Below are 25,928 nucleotides of genomic sequence, written 5' to 3' on the forward strand. Positions count from 1 at the left end.
GCTTAAGCAGAATTTTGTGCTTAGGCAGCTCTGTGAAATTGGGCCCAGGTCTCATACTTCAACACGTAGCTCTACATACCTTGTAAGAAAACCACTAAGCGCTTTGATAAGAACATTAGGAGTACATAAAGCGCTAAATAAGTAATGCCTATTAATATTATTGTTATAAATCATTGTAAGAAAATTTTCCTGTTAATGTTTCAAGAATATTATGCAACGTCTTCCCTCTCTGTCCAGGACGGCATCCGAGCTGCTAATAAGATGACTCAGCTGGAGATACAAGCAGTAGCTCATCACATCTATGATCATCTTGTCACCACATTGGCCGATAAAGTGGAGGAACCAAGAAATTGTAAAGGTATGCAGTGGAGAAAGTGTCTGAAATGAAGCCATATTCAGAAAACTGTATACAGAAACCTAACAAAAATTTGCCGAAATTAAGAACAATTTTTTTAACATGCTGAAAATTGTTCAAGGTTTCCTCTCTATTTTCTTTTGACTCACGCATTTTGACTTTGAAGTCCCTCTTTAAAGAATTCTTATTTTCTACTTGTTACAGGGGCCTGGTACCGTCTCTTACTGGTCACCATCTTCGCCCTGAGCGTCAAGTACCAACCAGCCGACGTTCTCCTGGCCATCTCGAGTGGTATCCTACCGTTACTGGCAAGACTCTGTGGCGAAGGTAGCCAAGCCGTCCTGGCCAAGCCCATGCAGCCATTAATGAGTGGTAGTATCCCATCCATGCATTCAGTCCTCCAAGTAGCAAGCACGAGGCTGCTTCAGATACTGGCAATTACAACAAGGTACCGGTAAAGAAAAAGTTAAGACCACTAGACTTGAATCTCGGTCAAAGGGAGGCTGCCAACTTAGAGAGCTTTAAAGGCAGTGGACACTGTTAGTAATCGCTCAAAATAATTGTTAGCATAAAACCTTACTTGGTTACGAGTAATGGGGAGAGGTTTATGGTAAAAAACATTGTGAGAAACGGCTCCCTCTGAAGTGACATAGTTTTTGAGACAGAAGTTATTTTCCATGAATTTGATTTCGAGACCTCACAGTTAGAATTTGAGATCTCTAAATCAACCATCGAAACGCACACAACTTCGTGTGACAAGCTGACAAGGGTGTTTTTTTCTTTCATCATTATCTCGCAACTTAGACCAATTGAGCTCAAATTTTCACAGTTTTGTTATTTTATGCATATGTTGAGATACAGCAACTGAGAAGACTGGTCTTTGACAATTACCAATAGTGTCCAGTGTCTTTAACATTTATTAGACAAATAATAGTCCCAAGTGTACTCTTTGTTTAGAGTACTCATTGAGTGTGTCATAAACGCATATTAAGTTAGGGGTGAACAAGGACAAATTTACAAGAACTGGAATCGAACCTGCTACCTCTGGATTGGCAGGCTTGAGTATGAGCTCTCTATTTTGGCAGCCTCCCTAATTTGTAATTTTTTTTGATTGGAAGAGTGCCAGTCAGCAATCATTCGACCTAAAACTGCTGTAGAGTCAGGTTTCACACCAAAGTTGTTGATACAACCTGCAAAGCAGCAGTACAGGGGTATTTTTAAGGGGATGCATTTTTTTAATTTCATATACCAACTGATATCCACGAGGGAAATGGATTGGGTAAACCAGTACAACTTTTTCGTTGTTCAACCGAACAATTTATCTAATTTATCCAGTCAGTTTTCCATTTGGTTTATTACTTGATTTTTTATTTTTTATATCAACTTAACAAGTTTTCCACTCTCAAATTCTACCGAAGCACCCACGCCGATCAGCTGAGTGATTCCGTGGTGCAAGCCCTGGTCAACCTCCTGCATGAACAACTCTGCTCTCTGTTCTCCATGGCAACGGGAGATACACAATGGCAGAAGTCGGTTCCCAACTCATCACCAGAGGGGAAAACAAAAGGCAAGGGAACAGACATCAAGGATAACAAATCGAGCGGCAGTGGAGTACAACAAGGTGAATTTGCATATTCATGAGAACATCTGTGGTATCATTTCAATGTATAAGTTAATCAGTCCCATCACAGGCAAATTACTCAGGTGGGATTCGAACCCACAACCTTTCCTAGGTCAAAATCCCAGTTGAACCCAGTTAACTGGGGTCAACTGGTTCAACTGGATAGTGACCAAACTCGTCCATTTTCCATATTAACCAACTGGTTTGGACTAGGTTTAACTGTGTTCAACTAGGTTGAAATTATAAACCAGTTGGTTTCTGTCTATTTTCCATATTAAACCAACTGGTTTTAACTGTGTTTAACTAGTTTATCAACTGGTTTCAACTAGTGTCAGTTGAAACCCAGTTTAACTAGGTTCTACTGGAATTTTGACCTGGGTTGCCTGTGTACTCTGCTCGTCTTCAGGAGAAAGGGTGTCTTCACTCAGTGTGTCTTCAGACTTTCTTCTCTTCTCTCCCTAGGCAAGCAGCGTAAGAGCCGACAGTTCCACCATCTAGTGCAGACTGCTCTCGGTGACCTACTGGTCTTCCTGCGCCGTGTGGCCCTTAGCCAACCAGTCAGGGATAAGATCTTCTCCAATGATTGGACGTCACTGCTGCTCGCCATTGCAGGACACCATCCAAAGTCAGGTACCAACTGTTCCAAGGAATGGGGCTCTACGGTCAAATTAAGTTTGAGCCCAAATTCTAAAGCAGTGTAATGCTATTGTAATTGATACTCTACTTTGTTAACAACCAGACCATCAAATGACGTCACATTTCTTGTATTACACCAACTTTTCCAAGATAATTAAAGGGAAGGTACACGTTTGGTAATTGTCAAAGACCTGTCTTCTCACTTGTTGTGTCCCAACATAAGCATAAAATAACAAGCCTGTTAAAATTTTGGCTCAATTGATCATCGAGAAAATGATGAGAGAAACAACACCCTTGTTGGACGAATTTGTGTGCTTTCAGATAGGAATAAAAGTCTTATTATTTTAGTGAGAAATTACCTCTTTCTCAAAAACTATGTTACTTCAAAGGGAGTCGTTTCCCACAATGTTTTATACTATCAAAAGCTCTTCAATGCTCGTTACCAAGTCAGTTTTTAAGTTAATATTTGTTTTGAGTAATTACCAAACGTGTACCTTCCCTTTAAGGCAAAGTATACCTTTGGTTTTTGGAGACGACCAATTGTTTTAATCCTATATAGATGTAGGTGTATACAATAAAACTAGCATGTGAAGATTTTATCTCCAAAGGTTTGCCTCGGATTGAGAACATCCGTACCAGACTGCTGGCACTCCATCTACTTGAAGCTATCCTTCCATCCTGCCCAATTGACACTCAACATCAGAGTCATCAACTTCAGGTACAAATCACAAGCAATCATGGGTGTTTTTTTCTTCTTCAATAATTATAGGTTTTCCCAGCCAATTTCAAGACAAATCCATTCATCTTAACACCCGGCGCACTCAATTTTGTTTCAAAATGAATTCTCTGTTGAATAAGTATTCAACAATCAAAAGAAGTAATTTGATTCCACCGATTCAGCAGTCACTGGTCAAGTACGGTCATTCAATTTTCATATGGTCGCAACACTCAGTCAATTGCATAAAAGCCAGCAGCAAGATCAGGTTAACCATTTAATTAGATCAAGTGTAAACAGTGTCGCCCTCACCTTGAAGTGGATGTCCGGCCTTGTTATGTAAGGTGATTTCTCAAAGTTTATTTTGTTTTTAATAAATGGGGAACAAACAAGTTTTAGAAATACTGAAAGATTTTCTAGTTACAATGCATTCCACCACCCTTTTAATTCCTGTTGTTTGTCTCCCATCTTGTAAACGCAAGGTTGTACAGCAACTTCTCAGCAACCTCTCAGAGTGTATGTGGCGGGCCCCTCAGGCATACGCTCACCACAAATCACAGCACAAACCCCTCGACCCAAACACCACGCCCGGTAGCACGCCCTCGCCCGACCACGACCCCAAGAAATCAACCTCCTCCGTTTCGGAGAGCGGCGACGATGAGGATGATGACATCGCTCTTCAGGATACGGTGTTTGACTCGGAGAAGGCGGTGTGCTGCAGCGTGGAGGGAGGCAGCACCCTGGTCCATGGTTCTGGGGGCAGGGGGTACGGTCTTGGTGCTACGGGGATAACGGCTGGATGTTACCAGTGGAAGGTGAGTCCTGGTCGGGATGTTTGGGGGAAGAGTAACGATCTAAAAAAAAACTGATGAAAAAATTTACCGCTTAAATTATCAATTGGTTTTTAGTAAGTTAACACTGAATAGGTTCAAGTGTACAACAAATCTTATGTTGGAGGAACAGTCTTGTTACTCACGATCTTCGGCCATGTCTTACCACCCAGCTTGTCCGGTAGCTAGAGGCAGTTCAAATCCTATATTAAAGCGGAATGACTCTGCCTACCTCTGTGAACCCTGGTTCAAACCCGGACCAGTGCCTTGCCTGTGGATTGGGTTTTTCAGTCCCTACCTGACTGCGTGGGTTTCCCTAAAAGGGTTTTCCTCCCATGTCATCAAACTGAAATTTCTTCATTGTTTTTTACAAAAAGTTGGTGTGGTGTTTCCATTGGGATGCTTTGCCGACTTTATAATTCAGATTCAGAAAGCAGCAGGTACTGCAATGATTTCAATAGATGTTCTGATGAAATATTATGATTTGTGTTTTGATTACAGTTCTACATCGTGAAAGAGAACAAGGGCAACGAGGGAACGTGTGTGGGTGTCTCCCGCTACCCAGTACGAGACTTCAGTCACCGGACCACGTCCGATATGTGGCTGTATCGAGCCTACAGTGGGAACCTGTACCACAACGGGGAACACTCTCTGACCTTGCCGAGCTTCACCCAAGGGGACTGCGTGACGTGCGTGCTCGACATGGAGGCTAGGACACTGTCATTCGGGAAAAATGGAGAGGTAAGGCTTTATTTTACTTTGATGTTTTATTTAAGTTTTATGACATCCGATAAAGCCTTCTTGCTGATGACATATTTCTGTAGCAATGCACCTGGGCCCAATTTCATGGCTCTGCTTACCGCCGAATTATGCACTTACGATCACCATTCTCCACCTACTGTGCAAGCACCAAATTTCTGCGCTAGTTGTGTAAGCAAAGAATGCATGCGCACAAGCAAAAAACCCATGCTAACCTGTGAAATAATACGGTAAGCAGAGCCATGAAATTTGGCCGTAATCTTCCTCTAGTATAATGCACATGTCTGATTCATAGTTTAAAGTAAAGACTGATACCATGACACCCCTCCCCCCTTCACATTAAATTATCTTAGTCTTTTTCTGTTTTGTTTTTTTCAGGAACCTCGGTTGGCATTTGATGATGTGGAAGCACCTGAACTGTACCCTGTGGTCATGTTCTACAGCAGTAACCCAGGAGAGAAGGTATGGCACCAGACTAGGGCTTGAAACTTACACTGGTCTGCACGCCGGAGGCCAGAGATTTAAGTCTTGGGCCAGTAAACTCTTGACTGGACATGTCTGGTGGTCTTTTTTTGTTCAAAAGTTGACTTTTTGTCTGTAAAATATCTTTTAATTCTGTCTTGTTAGAGAGTACTTCTGTGTTAGTTAAACTTCTTCAAATGTAAAACTGTGTATCTATTTTCTTCCATGTTTTTGAGCCCTGTGGTCTTATAGATCTCTCCCCAACTCCAGTTCTGCATTGTGTTTCTTGGTTGTATGAGAATCTTGTTTCTGTTAGAACACCGCTGTAAAAACAAATTGTTTGGTATAGAGCTTGTTCATATACATGTACATATATTGTTTTGCGGCACCTCAAACATGGGATGGTTTTCCAGATATCGTTCATGAGATGTGCCCCTTTTTTGACAGCCTGATTTCACCCGTCATTAACAGCTCTCTGTGTCATCACATTATTATTTTTTTTGCGGAAATCTTTTAAACTTTTATATACCGTTTTAAACAAAGACCTTTGGCAAAACAATTCATTATATTGTGCCAAGTTTAACACTCAATGTGAAAATGTTCTTATTTGATTTTGAATGACAGGTGAGAATCGGTGAGATGCAAGTCCGAGGTGCGCCCCGAGACCTCCAGCCAGGGGAGCCACTCTGCGCCCCAACCTCCTCAGTCCTAGCCGAGGCTCACGTGACCCTCCTCAGATCTCTGTATCGCCAGAAAGCCTGGAGAGACTGCTTGAATAGTATCATCTACACCAGACTGGGATTCATCAGTAGACTGCATAGGGCCACACTGGGACTAGACACCACCCAGCCCAAGGGCCGCGATCAAAGTGAAACGGCGCCGAGGAAATCCGATACAACTTCAGAGAGTGACGGAAAGAAATCCGACCGCCCCAAATCTGAGGGCAAAAAGGCAAGATTTGGCGACAAAACAACCGATCCGGACAGTGATTCACTAAAAACAGGATCCCAGTCAGACAAATCAAAGACAAAATCAGGTGATACAAAGGAGAGCAGATCAGATGGTGAGGAAACGTTGAGGTCTGAGAAGGGAGGATTAGAAGGAGAGAAGAAAGCAACTGTCTCGAGTGAATCTAAAGAAGAGAAGTCTGGCCAAGATGGGAAGAAGGAAGGTGACCCTAAGATCAAGAAGACGGCGACGATCCAAGAAAAGAAAGATGATGGCGAGGAAGAGAAAATGAAGAAAGGATCCAAGGATGCAAAGGAAACAGGTGTGTAATCAAAGAACTAATTAGTTAATTAGTAGATTTCTTTTGAAAAAGTTGTATCTTGAACTTAAGGGGGAGGAAACTTTTGTTCTGTCAATTTGTTAAGTTTGATTTGCAAAAAGATATAATTGGTTGTTTTTATTAAATATTATGGAATGTCAGAAAAGTTATAATGGGGTTAAACAAAAACAAATTGACTAGAGCATGACTTGAACCAGTGATCTCTGGACTCGCGTGCTTGCGCTCCACCAACTGAGCTATCTTGCCCTTACGATGTAGGTTCCTTGTGTTATGTAATTCATGTAAAAAAAAAACTACTGCACTTATCGTAAAGAGAAGGGTTTGTTCTGGTGGGAAGAAAGTCTTTTTGTAATAACCTTGTTGAATTCTATTTCAGAATCTGAACCGACGGACCTGAGACAGCTCTGCCATTCTATCTGGCCGATCCTAGCCATCATTGGTGGCGTGGATCGAGGTCTTAAGATCGGAGGTCGTTGCATCCATAAACAAACCTGTCGAGAAGCAACCTTGCTTGGTATGCTAAAGGAAGGAGGGACGTCGGCCAAGGTGCAATGGGAGGATGCTGATTCTACTATCAGGTAAGAGTGTTTTTTTTTATAGAGACTTTAAGGTTGGGTCATTGATTGGTGAGTACTCCAAAGATTATTGAGAATAAAAACTGACTTGGTGAGACACAATGCAGCTGTTAATAATAATAAATTTGAGATGTCTATTTGAAAGAACTGTTCAAAGAAAAGCAGAAAATATCGCTAAACAATTTCCTGCTAAGCAAAAACAAGCAGGATACCAGTAACAAATGGTGCATTTTATACGGTATTTTGACTGGTTACCTTGTTCTACTAAGCATAACTGTCTGATGCTTAGCTTCTTTTTTTTGCTTAAGCTCTATAAGCTCTAATTTTGTAGAGCCACCCAGTCTTAAAGAGAAGAGCTAACTAAACCATGTCTCATTAGAAACCAATTTCTCTCTCTTTGAACAGCGATTGTGCAATATCCAACTTGGAACCCATGGAACCTGCGGGGTTCGAGCCGGCTCATCTGAAGGGTCTGACGGCCTCCATGCTCTGCGATCTAGCATTGCTCTCCGGCATCGCAGATGAGAACTCTCAGAGAGACACTTCGAGAATGGGAAAGCAGTCTCAGAAAAAAGCTAGCGAGTCGGAGAAGAGAGGAGAAAAACCACAGGTGAAGAAGGAGCAAGAAGAGGTTGCTAAGAGCAAGGAATTTGAGAAGTCACTTGATGAGGACATTGCCAGGGCGATGAAAGAAGAGGAGGAAGGAGTGGACGTTCCTCTTGGAGATGAGGATTCCAGCAGCGAAGCTACAGAACTGGATAGCGTCGCTGGACAAGTCAACGCCACTGCACCACCTGTGGTGCTAACTAAATTCTCAACCTTAAAGCTGCATTTGGAGTCACCGGAATCAATACCAAAGAGTTCTTCCACGGCTGATGGAGCAATGAGCGGAGAGGAGCAGACCCTCGCTACATCAATCACCAAGCAAATGGTAGAGGAGGTCCTGGAGAGTGTGTCTCAAAGTTTAGGATCTGAAAGCAGCTCTACCACCAGGAAGGCTGTTGGAGCTCTAATGATTGAGAGGGGATCAACGGATTCCAGCAGTGTGGGATCACCTATCCTTAGCCCAACTGATGCCAATCTCTCCGACGCCAGCACCATGTCTATACCGGCGGAGACCCCCAAAGTAGAGCAGCAGCAGCCAATCTCGGCTTCCGTCAGACCAGAATCGACAACCCCCAAACCCCAGTTGAAGCTCGGCGACCCGAACAAGCAGACCGACGCGGAGCTGAGGAGCATCATGCTGGCTCATCTCCAAGTCGGGGCTCTGAAGGCTCTCAGCGTCCTGATGGGATGCAGTAAGTACATCGAGATGCTTCTTGTCCCGAAGACGTCGACAGACAAGAAATCGGACAAGGAATCCTCCTCCAAGAAGCAGAGGAAAAGAAGCTTCAGCAGCTATAAGGACCAAGATGACCCTGCCAGAATTGAGGAAGACTCCGAGGGTCTTCCTGCAGCGATGCGGACCATCATGAGGCAGCTAGTCAAACGTGCCGTCATGCCGTCACCTATCCGACGCGTGGTCTGCATGGCGGAGTTGGAGCGAGCCCATGCAATGCTGTTGAAGGTCACTGCTCAGGCGCCATTCACTGATGGTAAAGATACAGCATCTAAAATAGGTAAGTGCCTTTGTTTTGTATATTTAAGAAACTGTAACTTCTTCTTATCGTGTCCACACACAAGCTAAACATTTTTAAGCCAAAAAATGCTTAGCAGGATCATTAAACCATGGTTGTTCCATTTGAGGGCATACAAGCATGTTCCTTGGTTTGTGATTCAATACCAACTTCAAATCATGGTCGTGAAATAACCCACGACAACCACAGCAATTGCCATGGTGCCCTGTGCAAAGTTCCCCATAGAAGTGCCCCTTATCAGATGAAAAGTGCTTGCCCCCTTCAAGATGGAAGTTCTTGCAAAGACGATTGCAAAACAAGGCTTAGTAAAGTCAGCCCCAATACATCTTGGTTCTTAGGCCATGGTTCTCGTCGACAACTCCTTTGTTAGAAACGTCTTTTTTAAAGGAGTAAATTGGAAGTGGACCATCGTGATAATGATTTTTAAACTTTTACTATTCTCACCTCCAGACCAGATGTTGGCCAACCGAGCCCGCCGTCTGGACCGTGACTCCACCGCCACATCGTCCCAGTCAGACAACCAAGACCGTCAGAGTTCTTCTACGACCGTCTCAGCCCCACCTACCCCATCCTGCTCCCTCCCATCCCGTACCCGCCTCCGAGGGGTCGGGATGAGGATGCTTTTCTCTCGTGGGCTGCAGAGAACGACAACGACGACTACGACAACGACGATGGCCATCTCTCCAGTGAGTTCTCCACCGCACTCACCGGAGGAAGACACACAAGCTGAAGGTAATAGACAATAAGAATAATGACATCAAAGTCTTATATAGCGCATGTATCTACCAAAGAAAGTACTCAAGGCGCTGAGTATATACAAACTTTCAGAAAGATAGGTTATTACAGTGATGAATTCTGAGACCCAATTATGTAGCACCAATGGGTTTATAAGGTGCTATGGCTCATACAGCAGCCACAGCCAGGAACACCGGGGTGAACTCCTTCTCTTTTTAAAAAGAGCACTGGGTTCTTTTACATGCATTATACAATTCATGGGATCAGCGGCTTAACGTCCCATCAGAAAAGTGAAAAGGTTGAAGAATATCTAATAATTTGGGGGGGCTAATCATCCTTACTCGCAGCTAAGAGCTGAATTGCGAAGGACGCGGCTACAACGTGTTCGAGAAGCAGGCATGCAAGGGCGCATTCAGCTGCCAACCACATCAACCCATTATGACCACGGAGCACAGCCAAGATTGAAAGTGTTTGGTTTTTCCTGAGGGAGGAAAACCTGATAGTCTGGAAAACCCTCGTGGCACAGCAGAGAACCAACGCACAACTTAACTCACATATGGTCCCGACCGGGTATTGAACCGGGGTCACCTTGGTGAGAGGCAAGCGCTTTACGCACAAGCCAACCATGCCACCCGCAAAAGAATGTCTTCCATTGTGAGAGCGGACCCCAAATTTTTTTTTCCAAAGAGGTCTTACAGTAGCAGTTTCCTAACTTGGACTACATCTGTCCAAAATTGTTGTCCAAACTTCAGAATTTTTTTTCCAGAATACTGAATAGTGTTCGTTTGTTTGCATTACAGCAGCCAATTCACTACATCTGCTCGAACCTTTTCTCCAAACCTTGTCAACAATTTTAGAACACTAAATGAACGACTGTAAATTTTTGTTTGCATTACAGCAGCCCCGTCGCCCCTTCCATCACTGCCTATGGCTGCACCTCTCCTAGAGATGGGGTTCAGCATGCAGCAAATATTCAAAGCAATGGCTGCCACAAGTATGTATTAGTCAACATTCATAATAAATGTTTAATTTTTCTGTCAAAACTACTGTTTTTTATCGTAATATTTGCTTCACAGGTCACAGGTTTTTCTAATTTTGTTGTTTTGTGTTTTTCTTTGTGTTGTGTTTTGTTTTTGTTTTGTTTTTGGTTTTACTGCGCCTTGAACACCCAGCAGGGTGGATATGTGCGCATTACAAGTCTTACTATTATTATTATTATTATTATTATTATTATTATTATTATTCAAGCAAGCTTGGGTTAAATCATGCCCCTCAAAGGGGACAGACGAATATGAAACCCATGAAAAACATTCAGAGATCAATATTTGCTGCTTAGCAGATTTGTGGAAATAGACCTGCAGCTGGGCCTAATTTCATGGGGCTGCTAAAGCGCAAAAGCATTTAATAATTTTTACCAGAATGAGCAACGAATTTGCTTAAGCAGCAAATAGTGCTTAAAACTTGTTTACTAAGCAGAAACTTGATTCTGGTAAGCAAAATTAGATTTTTGCTGAGCTACTTGTTGTGCTTAAGCAGCTCTATGATATTTGGCCCTGATCTGTAAACCACAATCGATAATGGAGGTGTTTTCTTTCCAGACACTCGTGGTGACTTGGACACCCAGCGTATCACCACCCTCGCGACCTGGCTGATAGAACACCCCAGCCAGGAGGATGATGATGTCGCAATACCAACCTATGATGTCACAGAGTCTCCGACCGCCACCACCGCTGCCACTTCGACAGCTACCACCAGTAGTAGTAGGCAACACCCACCTGGGGCCATCGGTAACCGACTGTCAAGAGCCACTGACTCTGAGAACTCAACGGGGCGATATGATGAGTTGGAAGAGTGAGTGTGGATTTTTCTACTGATTTAACCATCTTACTTATAAAAAACAAAATTAATATTCTTTATCCCCGATGCAAATTTAACATCTATTATATCGTTGCGGTACCCGCTGCCAAAAACATAGGATTCGAACTGCCTCTAGCTGCCGGGCAACCTCGGTAGTCTAGTTGGTAAGACACTGCTCTAGAATTGCAAGGGTCGTGGGTTTGAATCCCACCCGAGTACTATGCCTGTGATATTTTTTCACAGGACTCTGGAAAGTACTGAGTATACAGTGCTAACACACATCGGTGTATGGGTAAAAAAACAAAATTAAAATCTTACTTATGTTGTATTTTTGCTCGCTACCTTTAAGTCAACATCAACAACAACGACCACCACTAAAAGAATAAACAAAATTATTATTACTTTTTTTTTTATGTAACTAAAATCAAGTTAATAAAAATGTGAAAATAAAACCACAAATAATGCACCAGATTGTAGAGGTGGGCTTTTAAAATAAATGTATATGAACCGGCTTTGCCCTTGAAGCTTTCATGCTTGCGCTCTTGTTTCAGTTTTTTTCAACAGCCTATGTTATCAAGCAGTCACATTGTTTATTTACCTTGGGTAGTTTTATTTGATGACTTACCCTTTCGATCATTAAAAATTTTTGGCCCGAATCAAAGCTGCAGTTTTTCTACATTCAAATCGATACCATAATAACCAACTAAATCTTTACTGCAGTTCTTCCTATCCGGAGACCGAGGAGGTGCCAAGACCGACGCCTTCCGCAGAGCGCCCTCCTTCTCGTCTGGAGCGCTACCGGGCTGTAGCAGACCTCTCGTCACTTGCCAATGCCATGGCAAGAAGCATGGACAGGACACCTTGTAAGTATCTAACAGTGTTGCTACCAAGGACTTGGGGCTTATACACATTATGTATCATGCTTAGGGAAATTTAACAATATGTTTTGTTAAGCCAAAGTAGTAGTCCCAGCCTATTTCTATACCATTCGTTCAGGTAATAGTTAATAAGCAGGACAGTTCTTTTCAGAACTGAGAAGTCTCCTGAACACCCGAACAATCTACTCCGCAGTAGTAGAATTAAGAACAAACTCTACCTGGCAAGTAGATACACACATGGTGTTACCGCAAACCAAATATATAATATGTTATGTTGCAATACGCTGCATAAATTATCCCCAATGTGATTCCTACCCCACCCATCCCCTCAGCCATTTCTCTCATTTTGTACAACTATTTGAACAGACCTTTTGCACAACGGGCAATGCATCTACTTGCGCTGGCCATTTTTGGAGTTGATTCGTGCAAGGGGTGTATAGTCTCTTGCTTCTTATGAATTTTGTTGTCTGCGATTTCTTGGAAATGTAGTTTTTGGTCTAGCAAACCAGTAAATAATTTGGCTTTGTTACACATCCAACTGTGCATGTGCCAATAACAGGTTTTGATTAGGATACAAAAAGAAATGTTCAGTTTTTTTTCTTTTAGAAAGAATCGCGATGTGGGGACCTAGTTTTACAATGAAAAACGTTGTGGAGACCATTGTGTAAAAGTCCCCTACAGCTCTGGGTATGCTTACCCAATTTGACATATCTTTATTTCTCAATAACTCCCCTTTGTTCTTGTCTTCTTAAGCAGACGTCAACACAGACGGGTTATTTGGGGAGGCGTATCGTCACATCCAGAGATCCGAGGTTCCTCACGATGACGTCGTCTTTGAAGATGATGATATGGACTTGGATGAAGAGGATGATGATAATCTAGTCGTTGATGACGCTTCGGATAGAGAGTTACTCCTCTGGTGCCCTGAGGTACATTTCTTCCTTCATTTATATCGGTTTCTGGGCCCAATTTCATAGAGCTGCTTAAGCACAAAATTTTGCTTAAGCAAAAAATTCATTGCTTAGTAAAATCAGATTACCGGCCAAGACTCCACTCAATTGTTATGCTAAGTAAACAACAGCTAAATACTAGTCATAAGCAATGTATATGGCATGAAATTTTGGCCAGTAACATGTGTAAAATAAGCGAGCTATTTTCGTGCTTAAGCAAATTTTTTGCTTAAGCAGCTCTATGAAATTGGCCCCACTGATCAGTGGGGTGTGGGTTCGAGTCCCGGGCGTGACACTTGTGTCCTTATTGGAGAGGCAGCTCATTGGAAATATGGATCATTTTACTACCTCAAATGCCATTTTGTATAAAATATTTGGTTGACCTCATAAGATTTTGAAATAATTGAACAATCCAAACAAAAACACTACAAACAGAAAATATAAGCCCAACCAAAGATTGCGAAACATTGGCAGAAAATCAAAGCGATTATTGCCTGTCATTAATTTATTACTAGCACAAAACAACTGTTATTTCTCATTTGTTTGCACCATCTCATACCTAAATTCTATCAAAAATACAAACTTTGTCAAGTTTCCATTAAACAATACACTGGACCTTTGGCCCACGTCCCATCCAAAGGACGCTGCAATAATGGTTAAAGGAACATTACAGAATTGGTTTTGTTAGCCAAAAAGTTGCTGGCAGTATAAGCACTTTGTGTAATCCACCATCTACATAAACTGACAAAGCTGTAGAAGTTTGAGATCGATCGGCCATCTGGGTCATGAGAGAATAGTGAAAAACCGATTACAAATTTTTGCATTGCATCGATGCCAAAACAAAAATGAATAAAACCCTCACTGAGCGATAAACTCCAATCGCGAAATTAGATTATATATTTCTCATCAAATATGAAATTTCAGACAGAAATATTTCAAGGGATGTTTTCTACTACCATTATCATTAGACCGTGTAAGTTTTATGTAAATCTGTGATCTTCGCGATTTTTGTTTCTTACCAATTCTGTAACGTTCCTTTAAGTGTCTTGCTTAAAGGCATAAGTGTCACGACCGGTACTTGAACCCACACTCTGTTGATCAGAAACACAAAAGCTTGAGTCTGGCCTTCTTATTCTCACTGTGTCAACCTGGCCGCCCAAGCATCCGGATCTTATGAACAATATCTTCCCACATTCTCATTCCAGCTGAGTCGTGAACTGGAAAACAGCGAGAGCCAAGTGACCTGTGACCTCTGCAGAGTGACAACCTCCCAGTTCAACCGCCACATGCGTCTCCAGCACCCCGGCTGCAAACAGAGCTGCGGGCACATGGGTTACCGGAGTAACGGCGCCTACGTCGGCGGATGGTTCGGCGGCGCTTGCGGAACTGGTAACCCGTACTATCTGATGTGTGTGGACTGCAGAGACAAGTACCAGCTGGGGACTAGGGGTCATTTGAGTATTTCTTCTGACTTCAGTCTGGCGGCGGAGGGTACTGCTGATGGTGGGTTATCAAAAATTTACAATTTTAGACGCGCTATTTCACAAAAAAATCTTACAATAATTTTAGAATAAATAGGCCATCATCTCTCCTGGCGGTGAGCAGAGTAAGCTAGTTCAAACGTTGAGACCAATTAAGAACTCACGCCGCAGTAGTGAAGTTAATAAAATCTACTCTGCGGTAGTAGAGAAGTCTCCCGAATTCCGAAAAATCTACTTTTGAGACAAATTCTCCAAAAAACATAATCTACCTCTGCCAGTAGACACAGATACACACATGGTGTTACCTGATCAAAATAATTCCCTTTACTTTGATTTATTTATTTCCACTTTTCACACGTTTGGTAATTGTCAAAGACCAGTGTCCTCACTTGGTGTATCCCATCATAAACATAAAATAACAAGCCTGTGAAAGTTTGAGCTCAATTGGTCATCGGAGTTGCGAGAAAATGATGAAAGAAAAAACACCTTTGTTGGACGAATTTGTGTGCTTTCAAATAGGAATAAAAGACTTCTAGCTAGAAGTCTTTTATTATTTTAGTGAGAAATTACCTCTTTCTCAAAAACTATGTTACTTCAGAGGGAGTCATTTCCCACAATATTTTATACTACCGACAGCTTCCCAATGCTTGTTACCAAGTCAGTTTTTAAGTTAATATTTGTTTTGAGTAATTACCAAACGTGTACCTTCACTTTAACTGCTTCTGATACACCAGAATACCTGTGTCTGTGTGTTGATATCGGTGCTTTATAATTGTTCATCATTCAAGTATATTCCAATCAGTTAAAGGAACGTTACAGAATTGGTAAGAAAAAAAAATCGTGATGATCACAGATTTACATCAAACTTACACTGTCTAATGATGATAATAGTAGAAAACATCCCTTGAAATATTTCTGTCGGAAATGTCATATTATTTGATGTTAAATAAATTATCTGATTTCGCGTTTGGAGTTTATCGCTCAATAAGCGTTTTATTCATTTTTGTTTGGGCATTGATGCAATGCAAAATTTGTAATCGGTTTTTCATTATTTTCTCGTGACTGGCCGATCGATCTCAAACTTCGACAGGTTTATTAGTTAATGTATAGGGTGGATAACCTAAAGTGTTTACACTGCCAGCAACTGTTTTGTTAGCAAAAACCAATTCTGTAATGTTCCTTTAATACTCAATTTCATTTCATCTCAATGTATCCCAGATGAGCATGACCTAATGACTGAGGAGGACCTGAACACCATCTCAGGCCATGAGACGTTTGAGCAGATCATGGGACGTCTAGGCCTGACGGAGTCACGCTCCATCCCCGAGCCCGTACAGTTTCCTGAGCCTGACCCCCTAGGGGCGAAGAGTGCCTCTACGGGTGTGGGTAGAAGCCAAAGTGGATTTTTGAATCTAGGTGGGTGTCGCTTACACAAATTCTCACACATCAGGGTCCAATTGTACGAAGCCTGTAAGCACAAAAACTTGTTAAGCACTGAAAAAAAATGCTGGACAGAAACAGGTGACAAACCAAAATTGCATTACATTTACATTCTTGTGACTGGTGCCCCACTCCATTTTTGCTTAGCAAAGAAATTAGTCAAGCAAAATTTTCTGCTCAACAGCTTACAGTAAGCAAACAATCAGGGTTTACGGAAGCAGGGATTTCTGTTCTTACGTCTAGCACATTTCACAGGTTAGCAGGTTAGCTGTGAATTTTTGCTTGTGTGCATGTGTACTCCATGTTGATAGGTATACTTCACTTACACAGCTAGCACAGAATTTTGGCGCTTGCACAGTAAGCGGAGAATGGTGATCGTAAGCACAGAATTCTGCGGTAAGCAGAGCCATAAAGTCAGTTCAATTTTGATCGCAAGCACCTTTCTATTTTACTCTTTAAAAAAGTAACGTTTTACTCAATGACCGATAGCTACTTTGTTAAACGGAAAACTTTGACTAAATGTCTGCAGATGGCAGCAGCCAGCAGGATTCCAGCTCCTTACATCGTCTGAGTCTTGGTGAGCAGGTAGCCCTGTTGTCTACTGCTCATGAGAGGGCGGTTGCATTGAGGAAGACTACAGCTGCGGCTCAGGTGCTCGTAGCGCGCTCAATGGTCATGAGGGCGCTGTCACTGCTGTCTGTTAGGTGAGTTTGCGTTCAAGGGGATCATCTTGTTTGGTACTTAGTGAAAATGTCCGCTGGCGGCAATGTTGAGATTGCAGGCAGCAAATCCTGGAGGCAGAAAGAAAAAAACAAAAAAACAAGGGTCATTAAAGGCAACCAGTTCCAGGCAATCTCCAAGAAGAGAATCCATTCACATTTGAATGTTCACATATTATTTTTTGGGATCGTAAAACATTGTTTGAAAAATGACTATTGTGCTATCAAAGTGGTCTCGCAGCATGCACTGCATTTGGTTGCCTCCAAGTTGCCTATAAAATTGCCTCGTGCGACAAGGCCATTAAAGGGACAAAATCTTATAATTTCTTCGTGCCAAACCTAAACTTTCATTTCTTGTCCATGAAATATCTTGTTCTTTAGTGGCTCAGGCTGCACTCTTGTCGTGCTGAGCTTCAAATCTTAAAGTTTTGTTCATGTCAAACCTAAACTTGAATATCTCGTCCATGAAATATCTTCTTCTACAGTGGCTCAGCCTGCAACCTCTCAGAGGGCCTTGAACAGCTCGGCCTCTCCGATATCCGCCTAGTGGTACGCCTCATGTGTCTAGCAGCCGCGGGACGGACAGACTTTGCCGCCACTACAAACTTATCATCCCTAAGCTACGGGGGTCAAGACACCCTGGAGTTTGCCTCAACAGGTCTTATGTCTACGTCCTCGAGTCTGGCGTACTTGAGTGCTGCTATTGGATCGTTGGCGTCGTGTAACCCTAACGCTGCTAAGATGCTGGTACAGCTCTGTACAAAGGTATAAGTTTACTCTCTAATCAGGCATTATATCCTACTTTATTCTGATTTTCGATTTGGTTGCCTTCAGAAATATCAAAGATGTTTGAAAATTGCCTGAGAAGTCTATAGAAGCCTATATCATGAACTTTACATGTAGGTCAGCTCGTGTGCTTCATAAAATGTTCCTACTTGGGGTCAGTTATCTTGCTCTCTCATGCTCTTGATGTCATCAAATGTTTTACAAACTTTATTTGACAATTTATTAGAAGTAATAACTGCATCAGGCAGGGCTAAAGAATTAATATATATGTGGTTTATTTGTTATCTGAATTAAAAAGTTGCACCATTTTAAGGTGATCCCGCGGCTGCCGCTTCCTAGGCTGTATTGACCCATTTCACCTGACATCATCAGCAGAAAAATCTTGAATGCGCCATACTGGTGGGCAATTTCACTGTGCGTTTTTATATATAACTCTATGCTGTGCGTTATACTGTGAAGTGTGCATTTTAGGCGACGCGGCTTTAATACACGTAAACCTAACTGCCCACCAACATGGTGAGCGTGGCATTGGTCGCTGCGTATGATGCGCGTGCAAGGGGTCAATAGTAAACTTGGGTGTGATCCCTGGCTACACAGCAGCTATTAGATTGCACTGTTTGACTGGGTTTTTCTTTCTATCCTGCCTACAGGATTTGTTATCTGCTGCGTGCGGTCTCAACGTTGCGGCCATCGACACTCGACGTGGGACCGGCCGAGAGGATCAGGGAGCCTCTGATCAGAGAGCCCTCTCCTCACCAAGCTTTGCAGTCACTCAGGCTCTAGTGTCACTGCTCGCTGGTAGCTCTAAGACTCAGCATGTACAAGAACAGCTGTCAGAGGTGTCCTCAGGTATGGGTTTAATGTTATTTGATTTGATTTGGAATGGTTTATTCAAAATGAAGATCATTGCAATAAATTACAAAGAGTTATGGCGCTGCTTTCCATGGAATTCTGTGCTGAACTTCTAAATATCAGAGGACATGTTGAAAAGCACAATTTCAAAACTGGCTAAAAAAAATTCTTTTCTCCAAAAAATATTGATATGTTGTTATTTTTTTTCGTCTTGTGGTAAGACATCTGCTCCAGCAATGCAAATGTCCTGGATTCGATTCCCACCCGTGTGACTTGCCTTTGGATTTGGGGAGAGATTTTGTATAGAGAGCTTACAGTATAATAGACATCGGTGCATTGGTAAACAACATTTTATTTAAAACAAAATAAACAAAGCTATTGGTAGCATAAAGGATGACAATTTGTTGAAATGCCTGAAATGAGTTTTCTCTGACCATCTCAAAACTGTTTGTTTTTTTTGCAATTACTTTCTACTGCAGATTCTGACCAGCCTAAGAAGAACCCCTCCCCAGGCTCCACCCCTCAAACCACACCCCTATCAACCCGTACCGGACCGCTTCAGCTGGCCAACGCCCTGGCAGCATGCTGCCTGTCAAGCCGCCTTGCCAGTCAGCACCGGGAATGGGCGGCACAGCAGCTCGTCAAGACACTCTCTGGCCAGGCTCGGAACGGAACAACCCCAGAGCAGGCAGTCTCAGCGGCGGACGTTCAGGGGGACCTGCCAGCGTGTGGCGTGACCCGAATAGATGCGCATCAAGACGTCGTGACTGGATGCGTCTGGAATCACATGAAGTCTCTACTGGTTACAAGGTGAGTACATTGATAAAAAAAACTTTTGCAGTCAGTAGGATTTTAAACTTTGCATAGTGGGAGTAATATCAGGTGAGGTTTATGGTAGCACTGTATGTAAATCTCTGTTGAGTAGTGTTAGTTCTGAAAAGAAATGCTGGATGACAGCTCAACGTTTCGATCAGTATGTTCTGGCACTTAGTGGTTTAGTATAAAACACTTGTGTATCTGCATACAAAGCATTCTTACATAATTTGATTTAAAGTATTACCTTCTGACCAATAGAGTGAAAAGGAGAAAGTGTTTTTCTAAGACATAGTCATTTGTCAACAAGTCCCGCATCTGGAACTCTCTACCACTTAATCTTTGATCTTATCTTTGTACCACAAAATTCAAGTCTCTTCTCAAAACTTATCTTATGTCACAGGTTTTCAAGGACTAATTTTGTTGTGTCTGTTTTTCTTTGTTTTGTTTTTGTTTTGTTTTTTGGTTTTACTGCGCCTTGAACACCCAGCAGGGTGGATATGTGCGCATTACAAGTCTTTTTATTATTATTATTATTATAACCAACTCACCTAGAGTGGCATTTAAGTTTTTGAACAATAATTATGATTCAAAGTAAACTTTCCAGTGTTTGATTTCTCTGTGTCTGACTTCCCCTGCCTCTCTCTTCCCTGTGACAGTGGCAGCGATGGTCAAGTCAGACTATGGGGCTCCCTCTCCCGTTCCCAGCCCGTACTCCAACAGTCCTGTACCTTCATTGACAACGAGGAATACGGAGCCTACGTCAGCCCCAAACGCCGTGGTCTCTCACTGATCAATCTCTGCTGTAACGCCAATGGCCGGGTCATGGCTGCGTCACTAGACCACATGGTCAATATCTGGTTTGTCACTGGTGAGTCAGTTTACAATTGCTTGTGTATTCAAACTTCCGAGTTTAAAGTATTTTGGAAATTTTTATCGCATTTATTTTTTGAGAAAATATAATTAGCTGTTGCAAACTGCTTACCAATGGTATCAATGCAAAAAAATAGTTAACGGCTTGACGCTTCGACCCTAGCTGAGTCTTTCTCGAAGGCTAAATGACAACACAACATACATTAATAGGTATCTTTCATTTGGTCTGAAATATCTATGGTGACAGGTTTTGTTTACTCTTATCTCGACACAGACAATTTTAAATGTAAATATGTTATTTATTCTCCAAAGATTTCAAATAAACAAATAAATAAATGAGTGCAACAAAGTCATAAAATTATTTGTGACCTTGATGCCCCTACTTTTGTTCGTCAACACAAGAAAGGTTCCAAGGTATTTTGAACTAAACCAATGGAACAATGTGGCAATTTCAAGCAATAAGCTTTAACCACGGTTGGAATGAACGATACTTTTGTGTACGCTCAACCATTGAGGATCAAAAAGGCTACAAGCAACTTGCACCAAAAGCTGCAAAATAGTCCCTATAACTTTCCAATAACTAAATTATTTCAGAAAATCATATTTCTGATACTAGTGGTCAGTGTATCATAAACTCATCGTTATCCATTTTATTTTGTTTAAATTTTGTTTTCTCAACTCAGGAGGAAGAGGCCACCTGGACCGACAGCCCCAACTTGTTACCGCCCTCGCTTGGCCACGGTACAAGGGTCTTCTTGAGGGTAGGGCTGGCACGTCGACCGATATGCTCGTTGTCGGTCGCATCAATGGAACTCTGGGATTGATTGAGGTCTTGGACCATTCCACTTACCACAGGGTGGAACTAGAGCAGTGCTACAGGCAGGAGGGTGAGTCTCTTATGGGGATATTCAAAATTTTCTTGTTGGACCTCTTTTTGTTTGACAAGTTCTTGCTTTGAAAACGTTAATCCTGAGGTCACAGGTTCACGTAAATTTGTCTTTGTTCAACCTCAAGCTATTGTTATTCTTTTGGTCTTTTTGTTTTTGTTTTCAGTTGCGGTGACGTGCCTGGCGTGGTATGATGAGGATCGTCGTTTTGCCGTGGGTTACTCCGATGGCGTTCTAGCTTTCTGTAGTAGAGACACCTTCAACCCAGAGCCTCTCATAACACTAGACGCCCATAAGGTCAGAAACACTAGAAATCCTAAATGATGTTAGTTTTGCATCGGGATACAATCTTATGCAAGGTCGTGGTTTCGAATCCCACTCAAGTGATTTGCCTGTGGATTATTTTTTATTTTTTCACTGAACTTGTGAAAGTACTGAGTATACAGTGCTTAAAACACATCCATCTATGAGTAAAAACAACTTAGATTATTTACCCCCGATGCAAAACTAACATCTATTAAATCGTTGCGTTACTCACTGCTAACACATAGGATTCAAACTACTTCTAGTCTCCTGGCTAGCTCGGTGGTCCAGTGGTAAGACATCTGGGCCCAATTTCATAGAGCTGCTAAGCACAAAAATTTGCTTAGCATGAAATTTCTTCCTTGATAAAAACAGGATTACAAACCAAATTTCTTTTTGTTGCATATTGCTTGTTACTGGTGTTCAGCTGTTGTTTGCTTATCTCGAAAATCCTGTGGAAATTTTGTTGATAATCCTGTTTTTATCAAGAAAGAAATTTCACGCTTAGCAAATTTTTGTGCTTAGCAGCTCTATGAAATTGGGCCCTGCTCTAGCAATGCAAAGGTCATCGGTTCAAATCCCAATCTGTTTCATAGTGTCTCAAAGAATTTTTGTGCTTAGCAGCTCTATGAAATTGGGCCCTGCTCTAGCAATGCAAAGGTCATCGGTTCAAATCCCAACCTGTTTCATAGTGTCTCAAAGAACTATCATACTAGAAGTTCTTTATACACCGTTGTTTACCTCCTTTGTAACTACTTGTATTGCATTTTGCATTATGAAAACAAACATTGAGTTGAGTCGAACTTGTTTTCTTGAAATCAGACGGCGATTGACCACCTCTCATGGGACCCTACCGGTCATCTTCTAGCCACCTGTTCCCAGGATGAAGTGGTCAAGGTGTGGACGCAGAGATCCAATCGATGGCTGTGCCTCCACGTCCTCCACCACGGTAGCTCGCTCTCTGTTCTTCACTGGTGCTCTCATGTGAACCAGCCGAAGAACCCTGTACTGCTTCTTGCAACGTGAGTCTCTTACATAACTTATGTTGTTTGAATAATTACCTGGAAGATAATGATGAGGTTTTAACTTTGAAGCGTAATTGGGAATTTTATAGGTCATCTTGTTAAATATTTCCATTATATTTAGTTGTAGTGGTCTTGCAACTCTTCCGCGGAATTCCGCGTTATCTTTTTTTTTAAATGTGATTTTTTTTTTTTTTTTTTTTCCTGATGCTTTTTTTTAAAAGTCTTTTTTCTAAAGTCATGTAAAATAAGACTAGTACATGCTAACAATGCACCTAAGAGCATTATAAACCTCAACATTTTTTAGGGCACCATTATGGGCATCATGTCCCGTGGCGTTTCGGCTGCCTCCTCTTTTTTTTTTTCAACGGGCAGTTGCATGCCTGTGTTTCAAGAACAAAATAATAATACAAAATGTTTGTGAGGTCCAGGGATGAGAAATCTCTTTTGTAAAATTAGTTGTAAATTCCTTTTGGAAGGAGTTGGATCTGAAAAGAGCCAACACTCTTCCCAAAAGAGATTCACAAATGATTACACCCACAGTGAAAGTAAAATCACTTAAGCACGTTTGTCTTCTTGAATATAACCCGAGTCTGGTTGTCTGTAAAATGCCTGAACAATGTGATATGGTCTTAAATGCAAGGTTGTAAAATCATTGGCCAAAAACTACCATCTGGGCCCAGTTTTATGGCTCTGCATACCGCCGAATTCTGCACTTACGATCATGATTCCCCGCTCACGTGCAAGCGCCGAATTTCTGCACTAGCCTTGTAAGTGTAGAATGCCTAGTAACGTGGAGTACGCACGCGCAGAAGCCCAAATTCGCCGCTAACCAGTGAAATACGCTTGCCATAAGCACAGAATTCCCTGCTTCCGTAAGCGCCGATTCTGTGCTTACGGCAAACAGAGCCATGAAATTGGGCCCTGATAACTTAATGTCTCCATTATTGTCTTCTGATTGATCCACATTTCAGTGGTTGTAAAGACGGCGTTGTGCGAGTCTGGAGGATCCCATACACCGGTGCCGATGTGACAGTACCAGCTAGACTGGGGCAACAAGAAGAGGGACGTCAGCAACAGGCATTGCCCAAACATGAGGTAGGTGTCTTGGTCCTTAATCTTATAACATCCGACCATGCCTTTATCTTCTGCCTCATGCCTACATCAACTCAATACTCAGAATGGGGAGCTGTTCTCTGGAAAACACATCTGGATAACAACAAAAATGGAAGATAACATTACCAATCCCTACCCCCCTCACCAGTTTCTTTTTAAAATCGTGATTATGTTTTTACATCCAAAGGGGCGTGGTGCTGCCGCCACCAACCAGTCAGACAGTGCTGTGGAGCTGTTTCAGGTCAAAGGTCACCAGGAGGTCGTGACCCAGCTTGCATTCAATCAAAGCTCCATGCTGCTAGCATCAGGCTGTGCTGGGGGCTTCGTCAACATCTTGGCACTCCATGTAAGTATAACTCAAGATTGTGTAAATGTGGACGAAGCAAATGGGACGAAGCAAAATGATTCGTTTGTCATCCAAAGTAATTTCTTCATTTTGACTATATATTTAAAAAGAGCATAATCTATGCTTTAAAAAGAGCATAATCTATGCTCAGAATAAAACTGAGAAAAAGGGGTTTTAAGTCGAGTTGTTTATCGAAAATACATCAGCTCATTTAATGTGTGCATCACTGGGGTTTTGAGTGTCAGTTGTTGTTTTTGTTTTTAAATCTCGGTCAACTTTTTTTTTTCAACTCGCCCTGTATAATCATTTTTTATTTTTCCTTTTTTCCAAATTGCAGGAAAGCACTGTACTGCAGACACTACAGGGAGACAGCCCAGTGCAGCAGCTTTGTTGGGTCGGTGACTCTGGCCTTGCGACTTGCTTCCAACGCTCCAAACAGCTTCTGATTCTCGGTTACACCGACTCGCTGTGTGCCCAGAACCGCGTCTACGCTGCGGCTAGAATGACCCTCCTGAACCAGGGCATCGTTGGGCTGCACCAAGCACCGTGCCTCAGGGCATTCCTGGAGAGATTGCCTATGATTCTTCAAGAACAGTACTCATACGAAAAGGTGAATTTATCACTATTCCGGGGTTTGTTTCCTGCTCATGACATTTAGGTTCTTGAGCAAGAGACTTATAACTGTCTTATCTTCATGCAGATTGCATGATTCTCTTCCTACTTTAATAATAATAATAAAAATTGTGGCTTATTATATAGCGCACATGTCCGTCACTCAGTGACGCTCCTGGCGCAGTAACATACAGTATTTCCTGCAAGATGTGGGACTACGTTTGAATTATGAGACCTAATTCTAATAGCACCATGTAATGTTTTACAAGGTGCTGTGGCACAATTTGCTACCGATCGAACCAGGAACACCGATGTCGAACCCCTTCTCTTTTTGAGAAGTGCACTGGGTTCTATTACACGCGTTACATAACACATGGGACCAACGGCTTCATGTCCCATCCGAAGGACGAAGCAATGTTGAGTGTCTTGCTTGAGGACACAAGTGTCACGGGGATTCGAACCCACACTCTTTAGTCTGATTTCCTATTAGTTGGCGTTTGCAAGTCCGTTTAAGTCTACGCTAGCTATGTTTACATGTTGATCAGCTCTTGTACAGTGATAAAATATTCCTACCTTTTTCCACAGGCTAAGTAAGTGATCAGAGCTCATTACTAATTTTCTTCACTATTTTTTCTGTTCACATTTTCATCCAAAGTTGAAGCCTTCTTTGATTCAATCTACATATGCTTTATGATCCCAAACAAATTTAGTCTTTCTCATTTTCCATCTATTGAGTTCCTATTGTTGCATTTGTTCAAACTATTCTTCATTTGATTTACCCCCAAACCTTAGGTCCTCGTTTTATGCGGTGACCAGCTCGTCCACAGTAACTTCCTCCAGTGTCTGGCCTCCTTAGCCCTTGCCCTCCGTCTCGACAAGGCCCTCTTCTACCCTCCCCAGTCCCTCCAGAGCCAGCCGGATGCCGACACCACCCAGGGCGACATGGTGGTCACTGAATGGCTCTGGCTCTCCGCCTTCTGCACGGCTATCAAGTCGGCTAGCGCCCTCATGAGGCGGGAACCGCTGCCTAAGGAGTTTGTCGTGCCTAACATGGAGCTGTTAGAAGGCGGGACCGAAGGGCTGGACATCAAGCCGTGGGATAACGGACAGTGGAACCTGACCATGGACGAACAGATTATGGCTTGGGCTACTAATAAACCTGAGGTAAGACAGGGCACTAGACATTCATAAAATGATGCCTAAGAAACTCCTTTAAATTAACGTAATTCCTTTATGGCCTCAAATAAATTATATGTCCTCACTGACAAATCTCCACAGATCACATTTTTCCTTTGTGCCGGTAACTCCTGAAGCCTTAGATCTCAAGGGTCTTTCGCAGGATCCTCGCTGTTCCCCAAAGCGACGCCTTCTGTCACAGAT

The 25,928-nt window shown here is 42.3% G+C and overlaps 1 protein-coding gene across 4 annotated transcripts in view; it reads left to right on the forward strand.

Moving 5' to 3' along the window:
• Nucleotides 1-25,928, forward strand: part of LOC139942353 (probable E3 ubiquitin-protein ligase HERC1) — a 63,404-nt gene that overhangs the window by 20,760 nt on the left and 16,716 nt on the right. For 2 of the 4 annotated variants that reach the window (XM_071939195.1, XM_071939198.1), the window contains exons 27-56: nt 238-358; nt 560-803; nt 1,774-1,976; nt 2,439-2,606; nt 3,221-3,330; nt 3,810-4,142; nt 4,659-4,898; nt 5,295-5,378; nt 6,003-6,648; nt 7,043-7,244; nt 7,647-8,860; nt 9,329-9,610; nt 10,512-10,607; nt 11,212-11,464; nt 12,191-12,333; nt 13,102-13,277; nt 14,504-14,801; nt 15,998-16,195; nt 16,749-16,923; nt 17,424-17,703; nt 18,375-18,573; nt 19,056-19,386; nt 20,049-20,260; nt 20,946-21,149; nt 21,316-21,446; nt 22,275-22,474; nt 23,449-23,572; nt 23,778-23,936; nt 24,274-24,546; nt 25,341-25,712. In XM_071939195.1, coding sequence (XP_071795296.1) covers nt 238-358; nt 560-803; nt 1,774-1,976; nt 2,439-2,606; nt 3,221-3,330; nt 3,810-4,142; nt 4,659-4,898; nt 5,295-5,378; nt 6,003-6,648; nt 7,043-7,244; nt 7,647-8,860; nt 9,329-9,610; nt 10,512-10,607; nt 11,212-11,464; nt 12,191-12,333; nt 13,102-13,277; nt 14,504-14,801; nt 15,998-16,195; nt 16,749-16,923; nt 17,424-17,703; nt 18,375-18,573; nt 19,056-19,386; nt 20,049-20,260; nt 20,946-21,149; nt 21,316-21,446; nt 22,275-22,474; nt 23,449-23,572; nt 23,778-23,936; nt 24,274-24,546; nt 25,341-25,712 — 7,671 coding nt within the window. The remainder of the gene's footprint in view (nt 1-237; nt 359-559; nt 804-1,773; nt 1,977-2,438; nt 2,607-3,220; nt 3,331-3,809; nt 4,143-4,658; nt 4,899-5,294; nt 5,379-6,002; nt 6,649-7,042; nt 7,245-7,646; nt 8,861-9,328; nt 9,611-10,511; nt 10,608-11,211; nt 11,465-12,190; nt 12,334-13,101; nt 13,278-14,503; nt 14,802-15,997; nt 16,196-16,748; nt 16,924-17,423; nt 17,704-18,374; nt 18,574-19,055; nt 19,387-20,048; nt 20,261-20,945; nt 21,150-21,315; nt 21,447-22,274; nt 22,475-23,448; nt 23,573-23,777; nt 23,937-24,273; nt 24,547-25,340; nt 25,713-25,928) is intronic. The other 2 variants (XM_071939196.1, XM_071939197.1) reach the window with 2 other exon arrangements.

The sequence above is a fragment of the Asterias amurensis genome, chromosome 9, assembly GCF_032118995.1.
Source record: "Asterias amurensis chromosome 9, ASM3211899v1".
NCBI lineage: Eukaryota > Metazoa > Echinodermata > Asteroidea > Forcipulatida > Asteriidae > Asterias > Asterias amurensis.